At 40.4% G+C, this 21766-nt stretch overlaps 4 protein-coding genes across 9 annotated transcripts in view; 1 reads left to right on the top strand and 3 right to left on the bottom strand.

The window, feature by feature from the left end:
• Nucleotides 1-207: 207 nt before the first annotated feature.
• LOC142946598 (uncharacterized) lies at nucleotides 208-4665 on the bottom strand. Of its 4 annotated transcripts, XR_012953094.1 has the most exons (4): nucleotides 4506-4665; nucleotides 3046-4330; nucleotides 1712-1930; nucleotides 208-1487 (listed from the first exon to the last, which is right to left on the bottom strand). XR_012953094.1 is itself a non-coding variant. In XM_076088024.1 (3 exons), the coding sequence occupies exons 2-3, from the start codon at nucleotides 4319-4321 to the stop codon at nucleotides 1776-1778; spliced, it is 1431 nt and encodes a 476-aa protein (XP_075944139.1). In that variant the 5' UTR covers nucleotides 4322-4330; nucleotides 4506-4665; the 3' UTR covers nucleotides 208-1775. The 4 variants fall into 4 exon arrangements, 2 of the variants coding, with proteins under 2 accessions (XP_075944139.1, XP_075944138.1); XR_012953093.1 differs by having other exon boundaries at nucleotides 1712-4330; nucleotides 4506-4664; XM_076088024.1 differs by having other exon boundaries at nucleotides 208-1930.
• ccdc50a (coiled-coil domain containing 50a) overlaps nucleotides 494-21766 on the top strand; it is a 40000-nt gene continuing 18727 nt past the window's right edge. Inside the window, exons 1-2 of one of the 3 annotated variants that reach the window (XM_076088028.1) lie at nucleotides 494-7043; nucleotides 20241-20345. In XM_076088028.1, the coding sequence (XP_075944143.1) occupies nucleotides 20336-20345 (10 nt within the window). In that variant the 5' untranslated portion in view covers nucleotides 494-7043; nucleotides 20241-20335. Of the gene's footprint in view, nucleotides 20346-21766 lie in introns of all 3 variants that reach the window. The other 2 variants (XM_076088027.1, XM_076088026.1) reach the window with 2 other exon arrangements.
• On the bottom strand, nucleotides 6279-17831 carry LOC142946378 (uncharacterized). Its single transcript, XM_076087556.1, has 3 exons — nucleotides 17679-17831; nucleotides 15432-17370; nucleotides 6279-8536 (listed from the first exon to the last, which is right to left on the bottom strand). Exons 1-3 carry the CDS (start codon nucleotides 17698-17700, stop codon nucleotides 6823-6825), a joined length of 3675 nt encoding a protein of 1224 aa, XP_075943671.1. The 5' UTR covers nucleotides 17701-17831; the 3' UTR covers nucleotides 6279-6822.
• uts2d (urotensin 2 domain containing) lies at nucleotides 19601-21134 on the bottom strand. The gene is made up of 5 exons (XM_076088033.1): nucleotides 20974-21134; nucleotides 20640-20744; nucleotides 20520-20557; nucleotides 20171-20261; nucleotides 19601-20056 (listed from the first exon to the last, which is right to left on the bottom strand). Exons 1-5 carry the CDS (start codon nucleotides 21077-21079, stop codon nucleotides 20031-20033), a joined length of 366 nt encoding a protein of 121 aa, XP_075944148.1. The 5' UTR covers nucleotides 21080-21134; the 3' UTR covers nucleotides 19601-20030.

Below are 21766 nucleotides of genomic sequence, written 5' to 3'. Positions count from 1 at the left end.
CACTGGGAGCATTTTAAGGAGTGAAACCGTTAAATGAATATTTTTCTGTTGGCTTTATCTTTGAAAGTTGCTGTTTTTTATCCAATTCAGAAATGCCCTCTAGTGGAAGAGATTGATATCTGCGCTGAGTTTCTTCTTTGCACAAAGAAGTTAGGAAACAAAAATGAGTAAAAGGCACATCTGAGAAAGAGAAACTAAATGTCCACAGAAGATTAAAACATGGCAGTTTATTAATGGTTCTGTAGGCAAACACACATGGAGCAAATCCCAGCTGACATTGGGCGAAGGCAGAGTACACCCTGGACAGGTTGCCAGACTATTGCAGGGCTTACGCATAGTGACCCTAACCCACCTACGGGCAATTTAGAGTCATCAATTACCCTAAGTTGCTTGTTGGCATGTCTATAGACTGCGGAGGGAAGCAAGAGAACCCACGCTGCCACGGAGAGAACATGCAAACTCCACACAGAAGCAAAAATACAAATCAGACAACAATACAATATAATCAAGAGGATAAGATACTATAATAAAAGAAAGGAAAGGTGTTTCATTTATTTTAATACCAATATATAACAATATTACTGAAAATAATAGTTATAGATTAACTAAATTGCTAATAGAGATCTTAGAAAAGGTGGCATTTTGAACTAACTTCAATTTGCAGTGTTTGTAGTTATTCGGTCATATAATGTAGAGTGATGTGGTTTTCCATTGTTTGGACTTTATTCAGTAACTAGGTTTAAGTGTTGACTTTGAGTTTTAAGGCTGTCTGGGGTTTGGACATTGTAGGGACTCATAGCCCCTTAAACCTTTTAAGTATCTTTTAGTTTATATAAAAAGGGCTTTTGAAAAATGTTTATTGAACATATATGTAGAAATCCTGAAATAAAAGCTGACCCTTCATAGTTACTGTTCATTGTCATAGTCATTATTCTGCTATACCATATTTTAAAGGCACAAAACAGCAGGTGAACAGTTTCTATTAAGATAAGTTTTAGTTTTTGATTATGTTATTATCTCTCACGCACAAACTCACACATATGTTCACACAGACTGGGTTAATGAATCTGGCCTACTGTTTTCAGACAGACCACCCTACTAAACACAAATCCCAGTCCCAGACCGATGCTCAGTGTTCTTTATGAATTGGCCTGTGGGATTTATTCGTTTAGCAGTAAATATCCATTTTGACCTTTTGAGAAGAGTGCAATCATTTCCGTTTTTGTTAAGTAACATCATAAGTTTGCACCTTTTATAAAATACCAGTGATGAAGAAAAAATATAGCTGTAATACTTAACTTGAGCAGAAGAAACAAGCCCATACGTTTTATTTTATCTACTAGGATGTCATCTAAATTGCAGACACGTGTTCACCAATTCTAGATTGCGTTGGATAGTTTCCAAAACTCCTCTTGTTTTTTGTGAATGATAATTTGAAGTCTTGTGGCTCTCTGTCTCCCCCTGCTGCAAGACAGTGTTTGTTGTGCCTGGATTTCAGTCATAACAAGACAAACAGATTTCCATTAATAGATTAATAGTTGTACACGGTATTATGCATATAACACATTAATATGCTAACAAATATATATTTTTTTTTTTCAGAAATACTTTACAGCACAAAAAATTCCAGATGTGAAATTGCCACATGATATGTACAACCTGCTAAAGAATGCAATCAGCAAAAATATATTATTAGGAATGTATAGCTTACTTTAATATTGGGTTCAACATCTCACCCAAGGACGCTTCGGCAAGTCGTATGGCTGCTAATGTGCTCATTTACTGTCATTGGCAACAAAGAAGTGAGCTTTCTCTAAAGTTCTGTTGTTAAAAGTCCTACGGTCCCTGCCTCTTGTAGAGGCCTCAAGATGATCTCTCTCCTGTGCGAGAAATGGGTGAGTTTGACCCCGTGGTTTGGCTTCTCCCTGCGCTGCAGCAGGCGGTAAAGAGACAGGGTGAACTTAGCCAGGGCCAGTGTGCAAATAATCATCACCAGCAGCAGGGCAGTATAGATCATCATCTGAGATTTGCACCCCTGAACTTTCTTTCTGTATAGATATGTGAAGGAAGGCGATGGCTCTTGAGTGACCGGCTCCATAGGACAGGTGAAGATCTCTGGAGTGGTTTGTGGAGGAGAGGTCGTTGTTTTGGTGGTGGTTGTGGGCATAGTTGTTGAAGGTGTTGTTGTGGTTCTAGTAGTTGTGGGCATGGTTGTTGTGGTCATAGTGGTTGTGGGCTTAGTTGTTGAAGGTGTTGTTGTGGTTCTAGTAGTTGTGGGCATGGTTGTTGTGGTCATAGTGGTTGTGGGCTTAGTTGTTGAAGGTGTTGTTGTGGTTCTAGTAGTTGTGGGCATGGTTGTTGAAGGTGTAGTTGTGGTCATAGTGGTTGTGGGTGTAGTTGTTAAAGGTGTCGTGGTCATAATGGTTGTGGGTGTAGTTGTTGAAGGTGTAGTTGTGGTCATAGTGGTTGTGGGTGTAGTTGTTGAAGGTGTAGTTGTGGTCATAGTAGTTGTGGGCTTAGTTGTTGAAGGTGTAGTTGTGGTCATAGTGGTTGTGGGTGTAGTTGTTGAAGGTGTAGTTGTGGTCATAATGGTTGTGGGTGTAGTTGTTATGAAGGTTGTGGGTGGAATTGTTGTCAAAGTGGTGGTGGATGCAGTTGTGATAGTGGTTGTGGGAGCAGTTGTTATTATAGTGGTAGTGGTTGTTGGCAGAACAGTAGCTGTTAGTATTGTTATGATGGTTGTGGCTGGCTGTGAGGTGGAGACGGGGGTGGTTGTTGTAGTTGGCAAAGTGGTTGTTGATGTTGTAGTGGCTATGGTAGTGGTGGTTGTTTCTGTGGTTGGGAGTGTAGTGGTGGGTGTGGTGGTTGTGGGGCTTGTACTTGTGGTTGATGTTGTAGGAAGTGGTGTTGTGGTAGTAAGGATGGTGGTTGTTGGTTCTGTGGTTGGGAGTGCCGTGGTTGTTGTTGGGGGAAGGGTGGGGCAAATAAATTGATCCTCTGGTAATAATTTGATTTCCTGCCCTTTCAGATTATCTGGATACTCACAGACAACAGGAGACATGATCTTCACAGAGTTGGCTTTCATCCAGAGGTAAAGATTTATCAGATTGCAGTCACAGTGCCACGGATTGTCATTGAGGTAAAGCTTTTCCAGTTTTATTAAAGTCTCAAAAATATCCTCAGGAAGCGTCTGGAGGTCGTTGTGAGCTAGCTTGAGTATGATCATTGATTGTAGCTTTTCAAACACATCTGAGTCCAGCGATTGTATCCTGTTGTTCTGTAGATTTAGCTCCGTGAGCTTCTCAGGACCTTCAAAGTACTCGGGATACAAGGTGACCAAGGTATTCTTAGACAGATCTAACTTCTTGAGTTTCTTCAGAGGGCTGAATATTCCTTTTGGAAGAACGCTGAGATTATTTTGATTGAGATTTAAATCTGTCAATCTAGGCATTTCTCCAAAAAGCACAGGTGGTAGACTTGTCAGTTTATTCTTCTGTAGAGTGAGTGTTTTAAGTTGAGGGAAACCGACGAAGAATTCTTCTGGTAAGCTAGTCAAATGGTTGCTATCCAAAAACAGTTTAATTAGTTTGTCTTTATGTGGAAAAAGATTAGGTGACAAGTCTGCTATTTTGTTTCCTTGCAGGCCAATTTCCTTCAAATTTGGCAAATTCTGAAAAATCTCCTCAGGAATAGTGGTCAGCTGATTCTCGTAAAGCCGTAGAATCTGCAGTTTGTTTAGGTTTGAGAACCAGTTGGCAGATACAGCAGAGAGATTGTTTTTAGCTAAATGGAGCATTGTTAGGTTCTCCAGACTATCAAAAGTCCCGTCTTCAATCGATTCTATCTCGTTCAAATTTAACTGCAGCTCTCTTACTTTTCCAAGACCGTCAAATAAGCCTTTCTCCAGACTACGAAGCTTGTTCAACTTTAGTATAATCATCTCCAGGTTGCTGAGGTCTTTAAAGACTCCCACTGGGATCGACGTTAATGGAGTGCTGGAGATCTCGATATGCTTGAGGTCTGACAAACCATCAAAAGCTCCAGGCTCAATAGATGTCGTGTGGGTGTTCATGAACTCCACCTTTTCAAGCTGCTGGTTTTCAACAAAGGCTGCTTTAGGGATTGTTTTAATCTGGCTACCCACAAAGAAAACTTCCGTCACAGCTGGTTTCAGCAAACGTGGGATTTCTGTTGTCGATGAACTGTAAACATCCTGGTTTTCTTTGGGGCAGTCTGTTTCTTTTTCACATTGTTTGTGTTGAGACAATGAAGGCTCAAACAGTAAAGACAGAAAAAGAACAATGATTTCTCCTCTTGACATGCTTATTCACTAAAAAAAGGAAAGAAAAAGAAACAACTTTTATTAGATTTACCTGGATGTGTTAATTTTCTCTTTCTTGTAATAGCATATGTGTGCTCAAATATCAATAACATCATAAAAAGCGTTGCTATGCCACGTTATCAATAACTCAATGAGCTGTCACAGTCAAATGCCAAAACCTTACCTTTTTTATTTTCTGTCCCAGGATGAAACGGGTTGTTACAGCAGTGAGGAGACACAAACAAGCTACATATCATTAGTTCTCTCCCGTATCAATGTTGCCCAGCAGGACTGGAGAGTGTAGCTTCCTAGAAGAGGCGTGGTATAACACACTTCTGCTGCTCGAGATAAGAGCAAGGACGGATGGTTTATGTCAATTTAGCAGGTTACTTCCCTTCTCTGCAGCATAGCTCCAATAGTTTTGGAATTGATGTATGATTAAGCTTTCACCACAGATTTTAGTGCACACACATAGACAAACACACACAAAGCACGCACAGACATGCCGCTGTGGTGAAGTGAAGGATACTCGAATTGACGGCAACTACGTTACTGTACGTGCAATATAATATTTGCCGGTGAAAAGCCAATACTTTATCAATACATCTGTAAACATTAAAACGAAAGTGAAACCTAATTCATTCAGCCACGACCGCTATGTTTACGCTTACTTCTCTGCTGGCTGAGAGAAAGCAGCCAGGAGGACAGAAGACAGGAGGAATGACTGATACTGACGGATGTCTGTGTTGTTCATTCTTTAAAAACTTCACTCAGAAATATCATTTATTTCATTGACATTTTACAGTTGTTTCCAGTGACTTTGCTGTTTAAAACATAACTGTTGCTGCTCTAGAAACAATACTTAGCAATATCTAGATTATAAATACCTTTAAGTTTTTTTGAATCTTATACATCTTTTTAAAAACAATTATTTAGTCATGTAGAAGAGCTGAGTATTGATAAGAGTAGCCCCTAGTTGTACTAAAATCGTAAAGATACCCTTTCCCTACCTGTAGTCCACCGTAGTTCTCTGACACACTTGGAAAGGGAAGGGCTGAGCTGAGAGGTATTTGGTTGATTGCAACCATTAGATCCCACTAAAAACTTACACACTGTCCTTTGAACATACTCTATGGTACACAAACATTTAGTCATTTTTAACATATGCATCTGTTTCCACATCAGGAAAAGCAGAAACCTCCATTTCACAAGCCTTTATATCCAGTTTGATGGTTGTGTTTTATTTTGAATTCCTTCTTAAAACATTGTTATTGTCAGGCAACAATTAGACACACATTACAGCGACTGATGGAATGTTTGGATTGTATCTAAATGTTTCTGACTCCCTTGAATTAGATGGCAGTCTTTTGTATATGATTCATTTAATGGAGAGGAATATATACATATGCAAGATAGGTGAATGTAGTTATAAATGTACACCATCACTCCATTACAAAAAAAATACAGAATTCTGTGAATGCAATGCTGTGTCTACTCAGTCTAAACTTCCTTGTGTTCTTCTGGACATCCGACAAACTAACTTGGTACAATCAACAAAGCCAGTAAATTATTAAATATCTGTCTAATGACAATGTAGTGATCACAATAAGACCATCATACTGCAAAAAGTAGACCACAGCATACTATGTAAAAACATAATCTCAATATGATGTGTTAATGTGTTTCTTCATTTTCATGCAATGTATACAGTATGCCAGCATAATACTACTTCCTATTCAAATAACTTAACCCTCATTTAAGCATTTAAGGGGAATTTTATCCTCCTTTTCACTCCTGAATAATGTGTAGATAACAGTTGATTTGCCATCAGATTCAGGAGGTCAAACTTGCATGTAGTACTGCTTAGTTCAGTAAATGATTAACACAAGGTGAGATTGTTTTCACTAAAAGTAGTGCATTTATTCAATGTATAGTAGCATTTTGCATTGTAAGTGTCAAAACCATTAAATGAATTGTATTACAGTGGAGTCAAAATTACATGTTTTGATTTTTCATGGATAGCCATTTGGATAGTAAAACTGTCTCCTTAATGTATTGTTGTTAGCACAAACACACATTGTCAAACTGCAATTACTAATTCTGAAAAATGGAATTCTAATACTGCATGCAGTTTTAATTCTACTGTAAGAAGTACACTTTTTCAGTGCATCGGAGCTCACATTCACCAAAATATCCAGGTTGCCCACAAGATGGCACCATAAATGTTTTTACCATTAGTACATGCAATGTCTGTTCTATTTTTACAGCACACATGAAGAGGGATGCTGGCTGGTACATTTGATCATTAAAAATGGAAAGCTAATGAATTCAAAAGTTGACTTGTTTGTTCTAGCTGTTACATCTGAATGGAGCCGAAGTGGTTCTTTCTGTTGCCTTTGAGACTCTAGGAGTGTCACATTTTCCAAGTAAACCACAGTAATCAGTGAGTACTTTCCCTTGGCTTTAAAAGTTTTTGGGTTGCTAACATTGGGTGGTCTAAGCTACAGCACAGAGTTCTTATTACTGCGGCCTATATTTCCGCTGCCTCTCTTGTTCCTCCTCCAACACACACAGCTGATGATGACAGTGCTGATGATGACAGTGGCCACTACAGCAATGAGGATGAGGATGATCGAAATATCATTAGAAGTTGTTCCCGTCTCTCCTTGGCCTCCACTGGTGACCTCTTCGTGCTCTGATGTGGGGGTGGTCTTGACCGCAGGTGAGGAAGTGCTTTGTCTAGTTGGAGGAGTGTGGGGTTTCCTCTTCAACTCGGTCGAGGTCAATACAGGCTCCTCTGTAGAGTTGAGAGGCAAGAAGTTCTCATCTGCCAGCAAAACAATGGTCTCACCGTTCAGACTGAAAGGTGTTTCACAGACTACAAGAGTTTGGTTGACCTTGAATGGGTGCTTTCTCAGCCATTCTCTGAGTGGCAGAATATCCTTGTCACACCTCCAGGGGTTCTGCTGCAAGAGAACCTCCTTTGCTACAGTGAGGGCATCTAGACTCTTCTGTGGCAGGTTGGGAAGGGAGTTATTTTGCAGGTCTATCTGTCCCAGGTTGATCAGGCCTTGTAGAAAACCCGGTGGTAGGGAGCTGATGGCGTTGTGCTCTAGGGAAATGTTGACCAGACTTGGCAAACCTTGGAAAACCCCAGGTTGCAGGGTTGTGAGCAGATTGGTGTGAAGTGATATCTCTCCCAGCTGCTCCAACCCTGCAAAGGCCCTTGTGGATACAGAGCTGATCTGGTTGCGACTGAGCACCAGGAGACGCAACTGAGTCAGGTTCCTGAATGTGTCATCCTCCACACGGCTCAGCTTGTTGTCATACAGCCACAACTCTTGCAGCGCCATGGGCCCAAACACTCCTGGTCCCAGACTCTTCAGCTGGTTTTCATACAGGGAGATCTGGGAAAGAAGGGGCAGGTTTAAGAAGATCCCTTGTGGAAGAGATGTGAGCCTATTGTTGGAGAGGAACAGCTTCTGGAGTTTCAAAGTCTTGGAGAACAGGTCATGGTGGAGATGAGTGATAAGATTGTCATGTAGGGATAGTTCCTCCAGGTTGCCAAGGTCATCCAAACTGCCAAGGGGGAGTTCCTGTAGCAAATTCTTATTAACCCGTAAGACTTTCAGCTTAGAAAGCCCATTGAATGTCTCTCTAGGTAGTTGACTGATATTGTTTCCCGAAAGAAAAAGGTATTCCAGCTCAGTAAGAGGGTGAAAAGTTTCCACAGGTACGGAAGTGAAAAGATTCTTACTGAGGTCAAGGTTTTTCAGCTCTGCCAACCGGGAAAACCAGTGAGGTCGGAGTACGAGGAGCTTGTTGCCATTTAGATTCAAAGTCTTAAGTTTCTGTAGATTGTGGAACACGGCCTCAGGAAGATCTTGCAGTTCGGTGGTAATAAACCCGATAGCACTTATGTTCGCAGTGGAATTAAATGTGCCAGTGTGCACTTCCCTCAAAACAGTGTCTTTAATCACAAGGACGCTAAGGGCGTTAGAAAAATCATTTAAGTGTTCTGGTTTCAAGAAATAGATAGTGCAATTGAAGAAGTAGAGGAATGTGGTAGATGAGGGCACAGATGTCGGGAAATCTGAGAGGCCACTGCAGAGGATTTTGGTTTCTTGACATTTGCATTCATCCGGACACGCCCAAACAACAGCATTGATCGAACAGAGAAGTAGGAGCACATGAAGTGTCAGGGGCAGGTCCATTATTTAACCTAGAACAAAAGAAACGGTTATGTTACAGTCAAGGTTGGTTATGATGAATCACATTTACATGGATGGCAAAGGACTTTGTAAACGTATCATGGTCATCACAAACTAAATACGCCTTATTTTGTCCTCTAAGGTGCACTTCACAAATTTTACCGGACAAAATCGGTTAACTCGTCACCGGGAGCATTTCACTCCTGTGAAAGTTTTTCAATTTCCTCTGTAGCTCTGGAGGACCGGAGTCAAGTCTAAGAAAGGTACTCAAATGGCATTACTTCACATTTTTTTAAAGAACGCCTCAAGGGCGTTGCAAAAGATACTATCTGTCAAATTAAGGGGAAATGTCTACTGTCTTTCGAGCTTGACCCAAACTAGCGACTAAAAGTCAGGTTATGCTGGCCTCTGCTGCTTTCATTCTTTTTACAAATCCGCCTTTTGTAAGTCCCCCAACATCATGTAAGGGCAATATTCAAGTGGAGGAGTACAAGTGCTGAGCTTTGCACATGTGCATGCCAGTATCTTTGTCTAAAAGCTGACTGATTGTAGGACTCACCAAAAATGCTTGTAACACAAAACAATAGAGATAAAGCACTGGATCTACAAAACATAAATGTTTTCAGCTCTGAAAAGTAATAAAAATGTCAAGTTGTTGGTTGTGTTTAACGATAATAGGGTCTATTCTTGGTCATGAACTGCTCTACTCTAAACTTAAGCCTAAGCCTCGGGGAGCATTTTTGCATTTGTTGTTCTCACCGCACTACTTTTTAAGACTTGACGTACCTTAGTTGTTAGTTTCCAGGACAGTAAAAGAAGAAACAGTGTGTTTGTTCTCCTCTCAACGACAGAACAGCCACAAAGGAGATATTCTGCATTTTAAATCATCACCATAATAAGGCAGTTATACTGAAGGCAACTCTAATTAGTAACAGTGCCTACATGCAGCATCAGCATTCCTGTTTAAACTTAAAATTAGACATTTGCATAATCTGATTCAGAGTTGTACTTTGTTGCCTGTGGCTTCATCAACATTGCCAACAGGGTTGACTGGTAAACAAGCTTGCTTAGCAATCTTTTGGCATTAAAACCATTTATTCAGGAACTGCGTTCATCAGTGTGTTTGGAGCTCACATGTAAAGTTTGCTGCAGAATGTTTTTGAAACAAATCCCCAAACCACAGAGTATATTCTCATTGAATATGGACACAGTGTTTGGTTTGCAATTATCTCTGTGTTGTGTCTACAGTGCATCTAAACATGACGGACTGCCTGCACATGTTTGAGGCTGTGGCGGAGGCTGTTCTTCCTGTTTGTTATGGCTCAGGAGGCTCCAACGGCAAAGCTGTGCCAATACAAAGACCTGCTTCTCCATACAAATCCATTTAAAGTTCTGCAACTTAAGGTTGGCAAGCATGAGTTGTTGCTCAGTGGCTGAGACGTATCAGGGTGCAGAGAGAGTCTTTTTGAGGAAGTAACTTTCTAAAGAGACCAGAATGTCCTTCAATTGCGCCGGAAGAACCAGATTTTCTTTCTTTCATTTATTCTTTTCTTTTTTTGTTTTTTTTCACACCAAAGATAGAGGGTCATGAAATTGTGCATCAAAGCTGTTTCCATTTCCAATATATTTTGTACTTATCTGCTTTCATTCAAGAGGTGGGGTGCTGGGTCCCTGCTGTGAGATGGAAAATTATGTTTTCATTGTTAGTTATTAAACTATTTTTGAATATGTTTTTTCTGTATTCCCCATCCAACCGCTACTCCTACTTCACCAGTACTCCTTCCTTACTTTTAATAATTAGTTGTTTTTCGGGGGGCAACTACCACTAGTCTCATCACTATCTCTAATTCCCTTGTCTTTACTTCTGTGAATGCAGAAAGTCAAAGGTCACATTTAAGTCAAGTATGTGTACTTGATTACGCAATTACCAGAAAGTCAGATGTCCATTGTGTAATGTGTCATCTATATACAGTTCCCCTTCCCTTGAATGTGCGGAAAAAATTACTACTTAAAAAAAACAGTTTGGAACAATGGATTTAAGCAGCTTTTAGTAGCTTTCAGACACATGACACATTCTAGCATCACTGCTTCTAGAAACAAAATCAGCAGAACCTGACAGCTAAACCACGTTTCCTCTCTGATAATGCAACATCGAACCAAAACCACTGTCTGCTCCTGACTGGCACAGCATGGAGAGCTCTGCTGTACAGTGTAATGGCTAAAGCATTTCCAGTTCACCATTAATTGCTTTTGGGTTTGTTTTTTTACCCCTTGCCATAGCTGAAGGATCAGCACTTCTAGCAAAGCGTGGAACTATACTTCGAGAGACCAGCAGTCCAGCCAATCAAGTTAATTCATCTTTGACATATAAGGTTTTTGATTACCACTTTTTCTAACATAGTGTTAGGACTCAAGTTATCCAACCTAAAGCACATTTTCATATAACAAAATTCACTTAATTCAGTGCAAACCTATAGGCAGTATTGTAGTTTACACATAAATACAAACATCATTTTGCGCAATCAAGGGTTGAATTATGCACAGAAGATTGTAATTTTAAGATACAATTACACACAAACTTATTGCTGTTATAGCTTAAAGATTGTTATCCTTATCTTATTTAGGTTCAGATTCATTTCATCTCCCTGCATCATTATCTTTGACAAGTATGTCCCAAGTATAAAGCGATCAGCACTCTGTTTACCAAGACAGCATGCCGTTTTGCAGAACTTACCTCTCGTAGCGGCTGACGATTGAGTGAACAGAGAGAGGGTTGGTGTGGTTATCTTTTATGTACGTCCTCCCTTCCTTCTCAACCTCACAAATCCTCTGATGAAAGTTTCCAGCACCATCTGAACTCTCACACCATCACATTTTCCTGCTCTTCGTCATCACTGGATTCCCCTCACCAACCAGTTTTTTGGTTTTGCCCTGAGCTCATGAAGTCCGCAGGTCCTTTCTGAGGCTTCAGTGGCACTGTTCAGCGACAGCTGTACCCTCTGCCCCCTCTTTTCCTCGCTCACGCTCAAGCTCACATTTTTTGCTAAATGTGGTGGGGGGGTTCAATGTGTGTTGGGGATCAAGCTATGCAAGCGGAGGCCCCACCCTCTGGGGATTTGTGTTACAGTAAGGGTGTCTGTGCTTATGTGAATGCAGGGTATGTGTGAGCTGTGCTTCCACTTAGGGGAGCCATATGTTTTCAATAATGTAACTAGATGTTTTTCCCTCCAGGAAAAAATTCTGTCGGAGGTTAGGATTACAAGGAGGGTGAGAATGTGGTTTGGTTAAAGACAATGAAGTTGTTTTTAAGTTTTTTATTCATGACATTGTTTTGTGTGTACGTGCCCCCTTGTTTGGGTGTGCACATTTATCAGCTGCACATATCTTTGGTATGACGTCCCCTGTATGCTTGTAATCCGAGGGTTTGGGCACTTGGCAGTTTTGGACATTCCCAAATCCTATAGTTAGGGAATTACAGATTGCAAGTTCATCCGAAAAACAACCACACAACCTGCAAACGTCTGTTCAGTCTGTCTTGTGTTGCAGAAATAATAAATCTATAATGAACCCTTGTGCAGTCATGTTTGGGAAAATGAATGAAATGCTTTGATGAATGAAATGCTTTGAGTATCGTATAATTCTGGATAAGATTATTTCCTGCTGTTATGGAGGACTTCTCTTTGTGTGCATATCCAGTATGAGAGTGACTGAATCATGGATATCTGGATTGTACCCCAAATACTTTCAAGTAATTAAGCAGAAAACATTACACTGCCTCTAAAAATGATCTCTGTTCAGAAAATAGTGTGTTCCCCAACCTGTTCATGTAAATTAAATGGGATTTGGCTTTGGTGCTAAAATGTGGAACGACAATAAATCAATGAAACAAAAAAGGCTGAGCAGCAAGTTCTGCTGCGTTGAACATTCCTGAGTTGCCATAAGTAAATCCATCTGTGTCATAACATGACAAACAAACTCACCACAGAAACAGATAAGGAGGGTGGAGTTAACGTACAGACAGTTTTTTTTGTGTATTGTAAAGATACTGGAAGACTGTAGCAACAGCTCGTACTCATAAACTGGACATATAATGTATCAGACTGGGTGCAGTCAGGAGTTTTTGTTGTGTTATGAGTTGTTCTAACGTAGTTTATTTAGAGAGCTAAGGATAAAAAGGACTGTTTAAGCGCTGCTACCTTCATTTCCAGTAAACATGCTTGTTTACAACATCAGCTATGACACATGATGTATGTGAGAAAGCCTTCCTGTTGTACTTCCTGTCAGTTCGGGGAGCAGGAGCTCGATGACATGAGAGTCTCTGTTGTTGTTTTCGCATTGACTACAGCCCACATTAGCCTGTGAATGAAACCAGGTAATGACTCGCAGTCTTACAGAAGTTCATGTTCCTCCTCTGAGTTAGGTCAAAAGGTCAGTAGTGAGCAGGCAGATGAAGAAAAGTTATACTATGTCAGTACACTTTACTTTATTTCTCCCTTTTTGACAGAAATAGATACAAACAACTGACAAGCCTTTGATACTACTCTTCTCTTTCAACATCCTTTCACATTTTGAGGTGCTGTTCAGTAGCGAAAGTGTTTAAAGCTTTAGGAGTGTTGCAACTAGTTGAGCAAGAGTCACAGAGTGAAGGTAGGAATGGCACGAAATTGATTAGTTTACGAGGTTTCCAGTAACAACCCTATATAGTACTATAATGAGTTTATTTGTTCCCCTAAATCTTTCGAAAAATGTATAATTACATAGTTGATTAGGCGTGACTAAACAGAGAACTCAATTTTATGATAAAACAGAACCCTTAAAATAATGTTGAAGCTGTCTTGGGCAAAATGTTTGGCTCCATTTGTATATTGTTGATGTCAAAATGCTTTCTAACAGTTAATTATTGGACTTAAGAGGATTATTGCTCTACTTTACAGGCAAGAGTCTGCTGTGACCAGAGTTACAAATGTGCTGTGGAAAATCCCTCTAAACACCAGGTTAAAGTAAATTCATCGCAGACAAATAAAGGCTGGATTAAAAAAAAAAAATCCTCTTATTTTCCACTGTGGTCAGATATTTCTTGTGAACGCTGCAGTATGATTTTCCTCTCCCCGTGCTCCCCCTCTCTCACTGTCTCACTGTGTGTGTGTGTGTGTGTGTGTGTGTGTGTGTGTGTGTGTGTGTGTGTGTGTGTGTGCCCACTGTTGTGTGAGCTCAGCGTACTGGAAAGGCCTAATCACCCGTTGCCATAGCAATGAACTTGGGCGCTGTTCACCGATTCATCCTCTTTTGTTTGCTGTTTGTTTTAAAGTCCAATCACTTCTCGTGGAATTCGTGGCATCCGTTGTGTTTTTGTGCGGGTTTAAAAGATTTGAAAGCTTTTTTGATCATCAGTCGAAAAGTGTCTGTTGTTTCGGCCACGAAAGAATAATTTAAAAAGGTGTTATTATTATTGTATGAAAACTTTAGGATAGAACGAAAAACAACTATTTTCAATCATTTTATGGCTTTATAAGTTATCTTATGTTGTAAGTGAACTTGGACTACTCCGAAAACAGGGGAGTCATAACTGTGTGCACATTGTTCCGTAATGGAGGCTTGTGTGCTCTCTTGCAATAGGAAAAGTAATCAGAGCTTCCTGTTTTGAAGGTTGGTAGGAAGATGATGGTGTTATACTTCCCAGTATTCAAGACATGATTCATTTTGGAAATGCACTTTCCTCCCACATTCCAAAAAAGATGAGAAACTCAGATAAGTGGTATGGTAACAGTAACTCTCTCAAGTACGACTGGTGCCCTGGCACAACTTTATGAAACAACTTCAAATATTTGAGAAGCGTCAAAGAAAGAGACATTTGACCATAGTGCAATTAATTCAGACTCTTTGCTCAAAAGTACAGCAAACAATTTTTTTGAGTTGTGACGCCTCTTAACGCAGTTTGAAGCTTTCACCGCTAGAGGGAAACAAACCACTTGTGATCACTTTTGACCACATAGGCTTGAGTTTGCTTTATGAAGCTTAAAACTGCGCTCTACATAAGAAAAACAGATACATTAAATGTGGGTAGTTTACACATTAGTATGCATCACATTTTGATATTTCTGGCAGAAACCCTAGAAGGCAAACTTCTCCCATATGCACACGGCACCATAGCAAAGACAGGATGACAGAAGGAAAGTTTAATTTAATGTTTATTTTAATACCAACAATTGAATTAATATGCCACATATTTTCCTGATTAATCCATTAACTGTTTGGTCAACGAAATATTAAAAAGTAGTAAAAAAGGCTCATGACAACCCCCAAAAGTGACCTTTTATTTGGCTCTTTTTGTCTATTTGTCGGACCAACAGTCCCAAACACAAAGCTATTTGATTTACTTTCATTTCAAAGAAAAACAGCACATCATCACATTTAATAAGTTATTGGAGAAATGACTGAAACCAATTGATCGATTCTCAAAATAGTTGTGGATTGTTTTTCTTTTTATTGACTTCATCTCTATATAAATTACAGCTCTACATAAATTACAGCTCTATATAAATTACAGCTCTATATAAATTACAGCTCTATATAAATTACAGCTCTATATAAATTATATAAAATTAACAAACAAGTGGTAAAATCGGTATAGCTGGTTAGAGGCTAACATACTGTATTATGTACTGCAATGTATTATATGATATTAAATACTGTATTATGTTACCGTAATTCTTTGTTATCTTAAAATAACTCCCATTAATCTCAAATTTCAAGTCTGACTGTTAAAGTAACACTTGAAGATACAACTTAACACAACATCTAGTAAACCTACAGCTAAGAGGGATCTTTTATAAAATGCAGCCTTTGGAAAAGGACAGGATGGTCTCTTTTGCACCAGGTCTGATAACATGTTTTGTTACCCTGGAGGATGTTCAAACTCAGCCTTCAGCTCATCCATCGTCTTGTTGAGGAGATACATGCAAAACATGGCAGCAAGAATGAGGAACAAGCCTGCGGCCACAAGAAGGATGTGACAGAACATGAGGAGCCCGGTCATGGCTGCATCCGAGGGCAGAAACCACACGTACACCGAGCCCTTGAGACGGTTGTGGTGAACAAACTCGGGCCCCTGTTCAACCACCAATGTGTCGTGGAAAGTAGGTGACAAGTAACAAGACAAGGGAGTCTCGGTGATAAGAAGAAACTCCTCATTAGGCAGAGTGGTGGTGGGAGATTGGAGAGTTGTTGGTGGGATCGTTGTATGTAAGGCAGAAAGTTTTGCAGTTGGAGTGTTTGTTTGGATGGTGACTTGTTGGGTAGCTAGTTGAATGGTGGTTGATCTTGTTGTAGGCATTGCGGTTGTTGAAGCTACAGCTGGTGTTTGTTCGCTGGTGTGAAACGGTTTCATCGGCTTATGTGAAGAAAAAAAAGTCCTGAACGTTGTACCATCGCAAAATAACTCCTCATCACGCAGGGAGCCAACGGTTCGGAGCTGTTGGTACGTTGGACTATGACATATCACATCATCTCTGTCAAGAACCACATGCTCATTATGTCTTATCCATTTGGCAATACCACTGATACTACAAACACAGTGCCAGGGGTTGCCACTCAGCGTAAGATCACTCAAAACTGTGTTTGACAAGAAAATATCTCCTGGAAGATTCTTGAGGCTGTTATTCGTCAAATTAACCGACAAAACCTGTTCAAGGCCCTGAAAAATGTTATCTGAAAGGCTCTGCAGCTTATTGTCATTAAGACGCAGCATGCCCAGTGTGGTCAGTCTGGAGAACAGCTGAGGATGTAGATAATGGAGGTCGTTGGATTTCAATGACAGCTGCTCAAGATTGGGAATGCAGCAGAAGAGGTCTGAGGGCAACTCCCTCAGCTTGATATTAACATGTAAGTTAAGCTTCTGGAGTCCAGACATGTTGGCGAACAAGTTTCCAGGAACAGTGGTGAGACTGGTGTAATACAGATCAAAGACAGTCATGTCAGGCATGTGACCCATTAGCTGGTCTGGTAGAGATAATAGCGGATTCTTGTAAATGGTAAGCTGGATCAACTTGGGCATGTTGTAGAAACTCTTTTCCGGGATCGTCTGAAGTTGGTTGGAGGACAGAGTCAGGTTCACCAGGTTCCTCAGTGACCAGAACACCTGAGGTGGGAGGCTGGTTATCTGGTTCTGATGAATTTTTAGCACCACAAGGTTGACAAGTTCATCAAAAATCCCAGCTTCTAGCACCTCTAGTTCGTTGTTATAGATCATGAGCATGCCAAGATTAGTCAAATCACGAAAAATGGTTGGTGGAAGTTTCTTGATGGAGTTCCTGCCAAGGTTCAGGAAGGTGAGGCTTGTCAGTCCATAGAAAACTTGTGAATCAAGACTGCTCACTCTGTTAGCGCTCAAGTCCAGTTTCTGCAACTGTACAAGTCCTTTAAACATATCCGGAGCTATGCTCTCCAACTGGTTTCTATCTAAATACAGCTCCTCCAGAGTGGTCAATGGACTGAAGACTCGAGCAGGGAAGGCAGAGAGATCATTGGACGACAGCTGTACAGACTTGAGCTGTGGAGCAACGTGAAAGGCTCTGGGATGGATAGTGTGTAGCCGGCTGCGAGTCAGACTGAAACGCAACAGGAGCTTCTTGTTTGCCAAGCTCTGCTCATTTATGATGTTCATGTTTGTTCGATCAAGCCGCAGTGTGTATGTGTGGACAGACAGCTGCTTTGGTATATCTGTGATGGTGTCGCCGAAACACAGGACTTCAGTTGATTTGCACTGGCAACTGCCGGGGCAGAGCATGTCGCAGGTGAGGTGTGGTAGTGTGAAGAGGATGAGTGTCGTCCACAAGGTGCCTGCAAAGTTGAAATAAAGACGCATTTTGACACACAAAATCAAATCTGAAATTAGGTATGTCTCACGTATCTCCCCCTAAATAGCAGAGCATAGTAATGATCTTTCCATGTTTAACCAAAACAACACCATATTTCTTCAACTACATTTTTATCGAGTCAGTTTTTAATGCAAAACTGGAATTTAATTCTTGACATCGAATATTAAAAAGAATAACAATAAAAATATAAAACATTTTGATATTTCTTTCTACAAAAAGACCAAACCTGAGTTGGGGTTAAAACCAAAACAAGTTTGATATTCTACCAACCTCTGAAGTGAGAATCCATCATTGTCTGTTTGATATTATGATCATGTTGCTGGGATCTGTGCTGCTCTTCTCTTCAGGGCTGTCGTAAAGAGCTGAGCACCCTGTCTGTAAAGTCACCCTGCCCTCCGACAAAATGCCCGCCCAAAAGTCAGCCATCACACTGCACATCCTTCATGCTGCCCAACCTTAACCCCCTATCTTGCCTGTCGTGGACCTGGAATAATATGACAATACTGGATGAATGCAATGACTTATTTCATCAAGCTTCTTTCACTAGACCCATATTTTACTGAATGTATTTTTATTTTTATTTATACTTTTATTTAGCCAAGATTATCCTAGATTTTGATTCTCGTTTACAAGGTCGTCATGGCAGCGTAACATTTTCACTCAAGCCCAACATACAAACGCAAATAACAGACTTAAAACAAACAGCAAAAACATTTTAAAAAGTTCTGATAAAAGAGACAACAAACTTTAAACAAATCAGCAAATTATATCAACCAGAGAATTGTAATTGAATGTCGGGACAAGTTAATTTAGTGCTCAAGTGATCCTGTTTTTCAAATCTTGCACATTTTAATTATGTAGTTTAAAATGTCTCTGTAGCTTAAAAGCACTTTCACCAAAAATTGTACTTAATATAGGATTACAATTGTTGTGTTTTTATTTTGTTGTGTTTTTACAAACTGTTACAGCATTTAGAACTGCCAGTTTTCACTGCCGCCCCACGATAAAGATCTTCGAATTGCCTTTCCAATGGTTTCTTTAGTTTTTTCCTTGTATGTGCTAAGTTTTCGGGGAGTTTTTATTTCTTGTCTTGGGCTGTGTCGGAAACAGGCCTTTGGCACATACTTATATTTACTGCTGTGGAGTGACACGGAGGATGCTGACTCAGTTCCTGCAGACTTATCTCAACAGGATGCCTGCGCTCAAGTTAATGGACCAAACTGAAACAGATAATACCCATTTCTGCATTGAGTCAGTTAGGATGTTTGACAACAACAGTATCGCTTCTTCAGTGTGTCTTCTCCCAACATGTCACGTGTGTTTTTAGGGAGAGAAAGGAAGCTTTTCTGCTAGTGTTTGCAGTTAGGCGTTGCACTGACAGTCACAGTTAAAATGAGTACCAGGCAGTGGTGATGTACTGCTGAGCTACCAGATACCAACAGGTTTACAAAAGCATCCCATGTTAGCTGAGTTTGTCCAAAAGTTGTGGATGCATGTTGAGTCACTTAGCTTACACCCCTTTGAATTTAGGGGCAAAATAATCAAGTCAGCAATGCGCAAAAATAAACGTAACTGTTGGTATATATACGACACTATATAAGGAACCACCATAGAGCAGTCTATTGTTTTATGGAATTGGTTCTTTGTATCTTACCTTTCAATATTTTAAATATATAATGTGCTAGATATTTATTTATGTGTTGTACCATAATGTCCATGTTTTCATAACTGCAAAAAGACTCACTGGCTCAAAGCAAGAGTCGACACTTTCTTTGATGCTGCTGTGAATGCAGCTGAGCGTCACATCCAGCGTCACATCATTCTCTGAGTGAACAGCAGCAGCAGCATTATTCAGACAAAGCATGAGACTCATCTTTGTCCCCCTCCTCCAAAAGATGAACTTCACTGTGCAGTATTTCACCCGTCACCGCCGATGTGCAACATGTGCCACATTCCTTCCCTTCCACGTTTATTTCCACTGATTAAAATATTTGATAAATCAAGTAATTAATAATAAAAAGTAGGTATGAGTAGAGATGTATTCAGAGCTCAATAACATGGTGTCCTTTATTTGATTGGAAAGTTGTGCAAATAATTGTCTCCTTTTTAAACCTCTAAAAAGAGTCCATTCAGTGACCAAGTCACGGTCAATCATTTTCTCTTAAGATAAAAAAAAAGGTGCAGATTCACGTTATAACTTTATTTATTTTGTAAAATGAACAGCAGTGCATTCTAAAAGCAGTGACTGACGTCTTGGCAGCGGTACAAAAAATGTTTTGCCCAATTCGGCCACAAGAGAGCAACATAAACACATGCAGTATAGGCAAATAAAATCCCTGCTAAAATAATAGTATGTCTTTACACTCTGTCATATCTGACCCTCAAGTATTTCCAGTGTGTAGCTGATTATTTACAGATTAAAGATGTACAGCTGCAGTCCTTCGACCTCCCATGAGGGCACCCCAGTGCGGCGGAAATGTATATTGATGACTTTGATTATGGTACAACTCTATATTGCTGGGATGAATACAGTGTGATTATATTACAGGTGTTTTCAGTCTTAAGGCCATGTTGGGCTTTGCAGCCAGATTTCACAGTGTTCCTCCTCCTCTTGCATCTGTGTCAGACACAGTACTTCCAGAAGCAAGCTGCAGGCGAAAGAAGCACGCAGAATATTAATACTGCGATGGTTTAGAATTAACTGCAAATGTTAATCAGTTTGCATGATGCATTTTAATCCAGAAGCACTAAATTTAACTCACGTTCGCCCCTCTTCCTAGTTATGGATTTGCCTTCTGCCAAATTGGCTGTGATCTCCCTCTCCATCTCCAGGTCCTCCCTCAGCGCCCGCAGCTGCAAGCAGAGATCAGAGGGATTAAACACACCACGGCAGGTCGACGTCATCTCAGGATCAACACTCCTATTCAATGACTTTTAGTAAGGAAGGAGTGTAACAGGTGTTCATTCAAAGCCTCTTGTCTAGAATTAATACACTTTTTTAGAAAATAAGAATACGCAAACATCTATTTACACCGTGGTTAATAAAGGCTTTCTGCCGAGGCCACATTTTTTTCCAAAGGTACCTCAAGGTGAATCTGTGAATTTTCTTACCTCCTCTAATTCAGCAAATTTATTGGCCAGCTCGAGACCTGCCGAAAGGAAAACCAGTCATCATCAAAGCAAGGAATGCATTTGCGTTATCTATATTCACCGTTTTCTTTTATCTCTCACCTAGAGGATCATCCTTTTCAACAGGAACTAAGCCCCTGTGTAGTAACAGTGCTAGAATCTTGCTCTGAGGATCTGTGTCGTCTTTTGGATTATAAACATGGTTTCCTGCACATACAAAGCAAATAGAAATGCAACTTTTAGCACTCTGAATATCACAAAACAAACAGACAATGTCACATCCATCCCATTTCATAGTCATCATCTCTTAGCCGGAACCATTGACCCAACAATGGCACCAACGTGAAGAGTAAAGGGAGCAGTAGTTGCATCCTCAGCGGCTTCTTCCAGTGTATATATATATAGACCTGAAACAATGATAGTTTTACACACTTACCTTGGTTGAATATGCTCCGTCCCTCCACATTTAGAACTCCCTGCAGTAGTAACAAACCCAGGAGTCCTAAGCAGTAGTTCACAACTGTAACCCTATACATACTCATTGTCCCAAACTATGCTGCACTATGACCACTGCCTCAAGTAAGACAAGCAATCCACTGCCTTGGGTCCATCACATCAATATATTTATCCTCTCAGAGGCCAGGAGGAGGGGCCAGTCAGCTCCTTACGTACTAAATCAATTGTCATTGTTGGTTTCGTCAACAGGCCACCTTTTCACATAGATCGTGGAGAGTCTGAGTGCAATACTGTGATCTTACGTAGGCAAGGCCAGTAACCCTACATCACTCTGACACGGGCAAATCAAACCAAGCGAGGACGTTATCAATCAGCCTGTTGGTTATGAGAGACCAGAATCAGATGGGCTTGGCACTTGCAAGTGTTTTTCTCTTACATTAATTGCTTCTGTAAATAGATACATGGGAGTGTGTTGGTCTGGGGAACAAGTAAATTGGTTCAGTCTCTAAGTGGATCATAGCCAGATATGAGCTCCTTATTCTTGACTGATTTGGAGCTGAAGGAACATCAATCACTGCAGCCGAGCCAACTACCCAACACCTCCTAAGTCACTGTAGATTTTGTGCGTCAAGGAAATCACATCTCATACCTCGGCCAGAGGAACAGGCATTGTGCTTGTGCAGTATCTGGGAAATTAACTTGTTGAAATTTGCCTACTAAATTTGGCTGGTGAGGGTCTCATAAAAGCTGCCATGTACCTCTTCAGAAATGAC

This window comes from Anarhichas minor, unplaced genomic scaffold (genome assembly GCF_050575085.1).
Source record: "Anarhichas minor isolate MPS153535 unplaced genomic scaffold, ASM5057508v1 ptg000010l, whole genome shotgun sequence".
Classification (NCBI taxonomy): domain Eukaryota; kingdom Metazoa; phylum Chordata; class Actinopteri; order Perciformes; family Anarhichadidae; genus Anarhichas; species Anarhichas minor.
The sequence above is the reverse complement of the archived record's forward strand: the minus strand, read 5'-3'. Positions and strand labels throughout refer to the sequence as shown.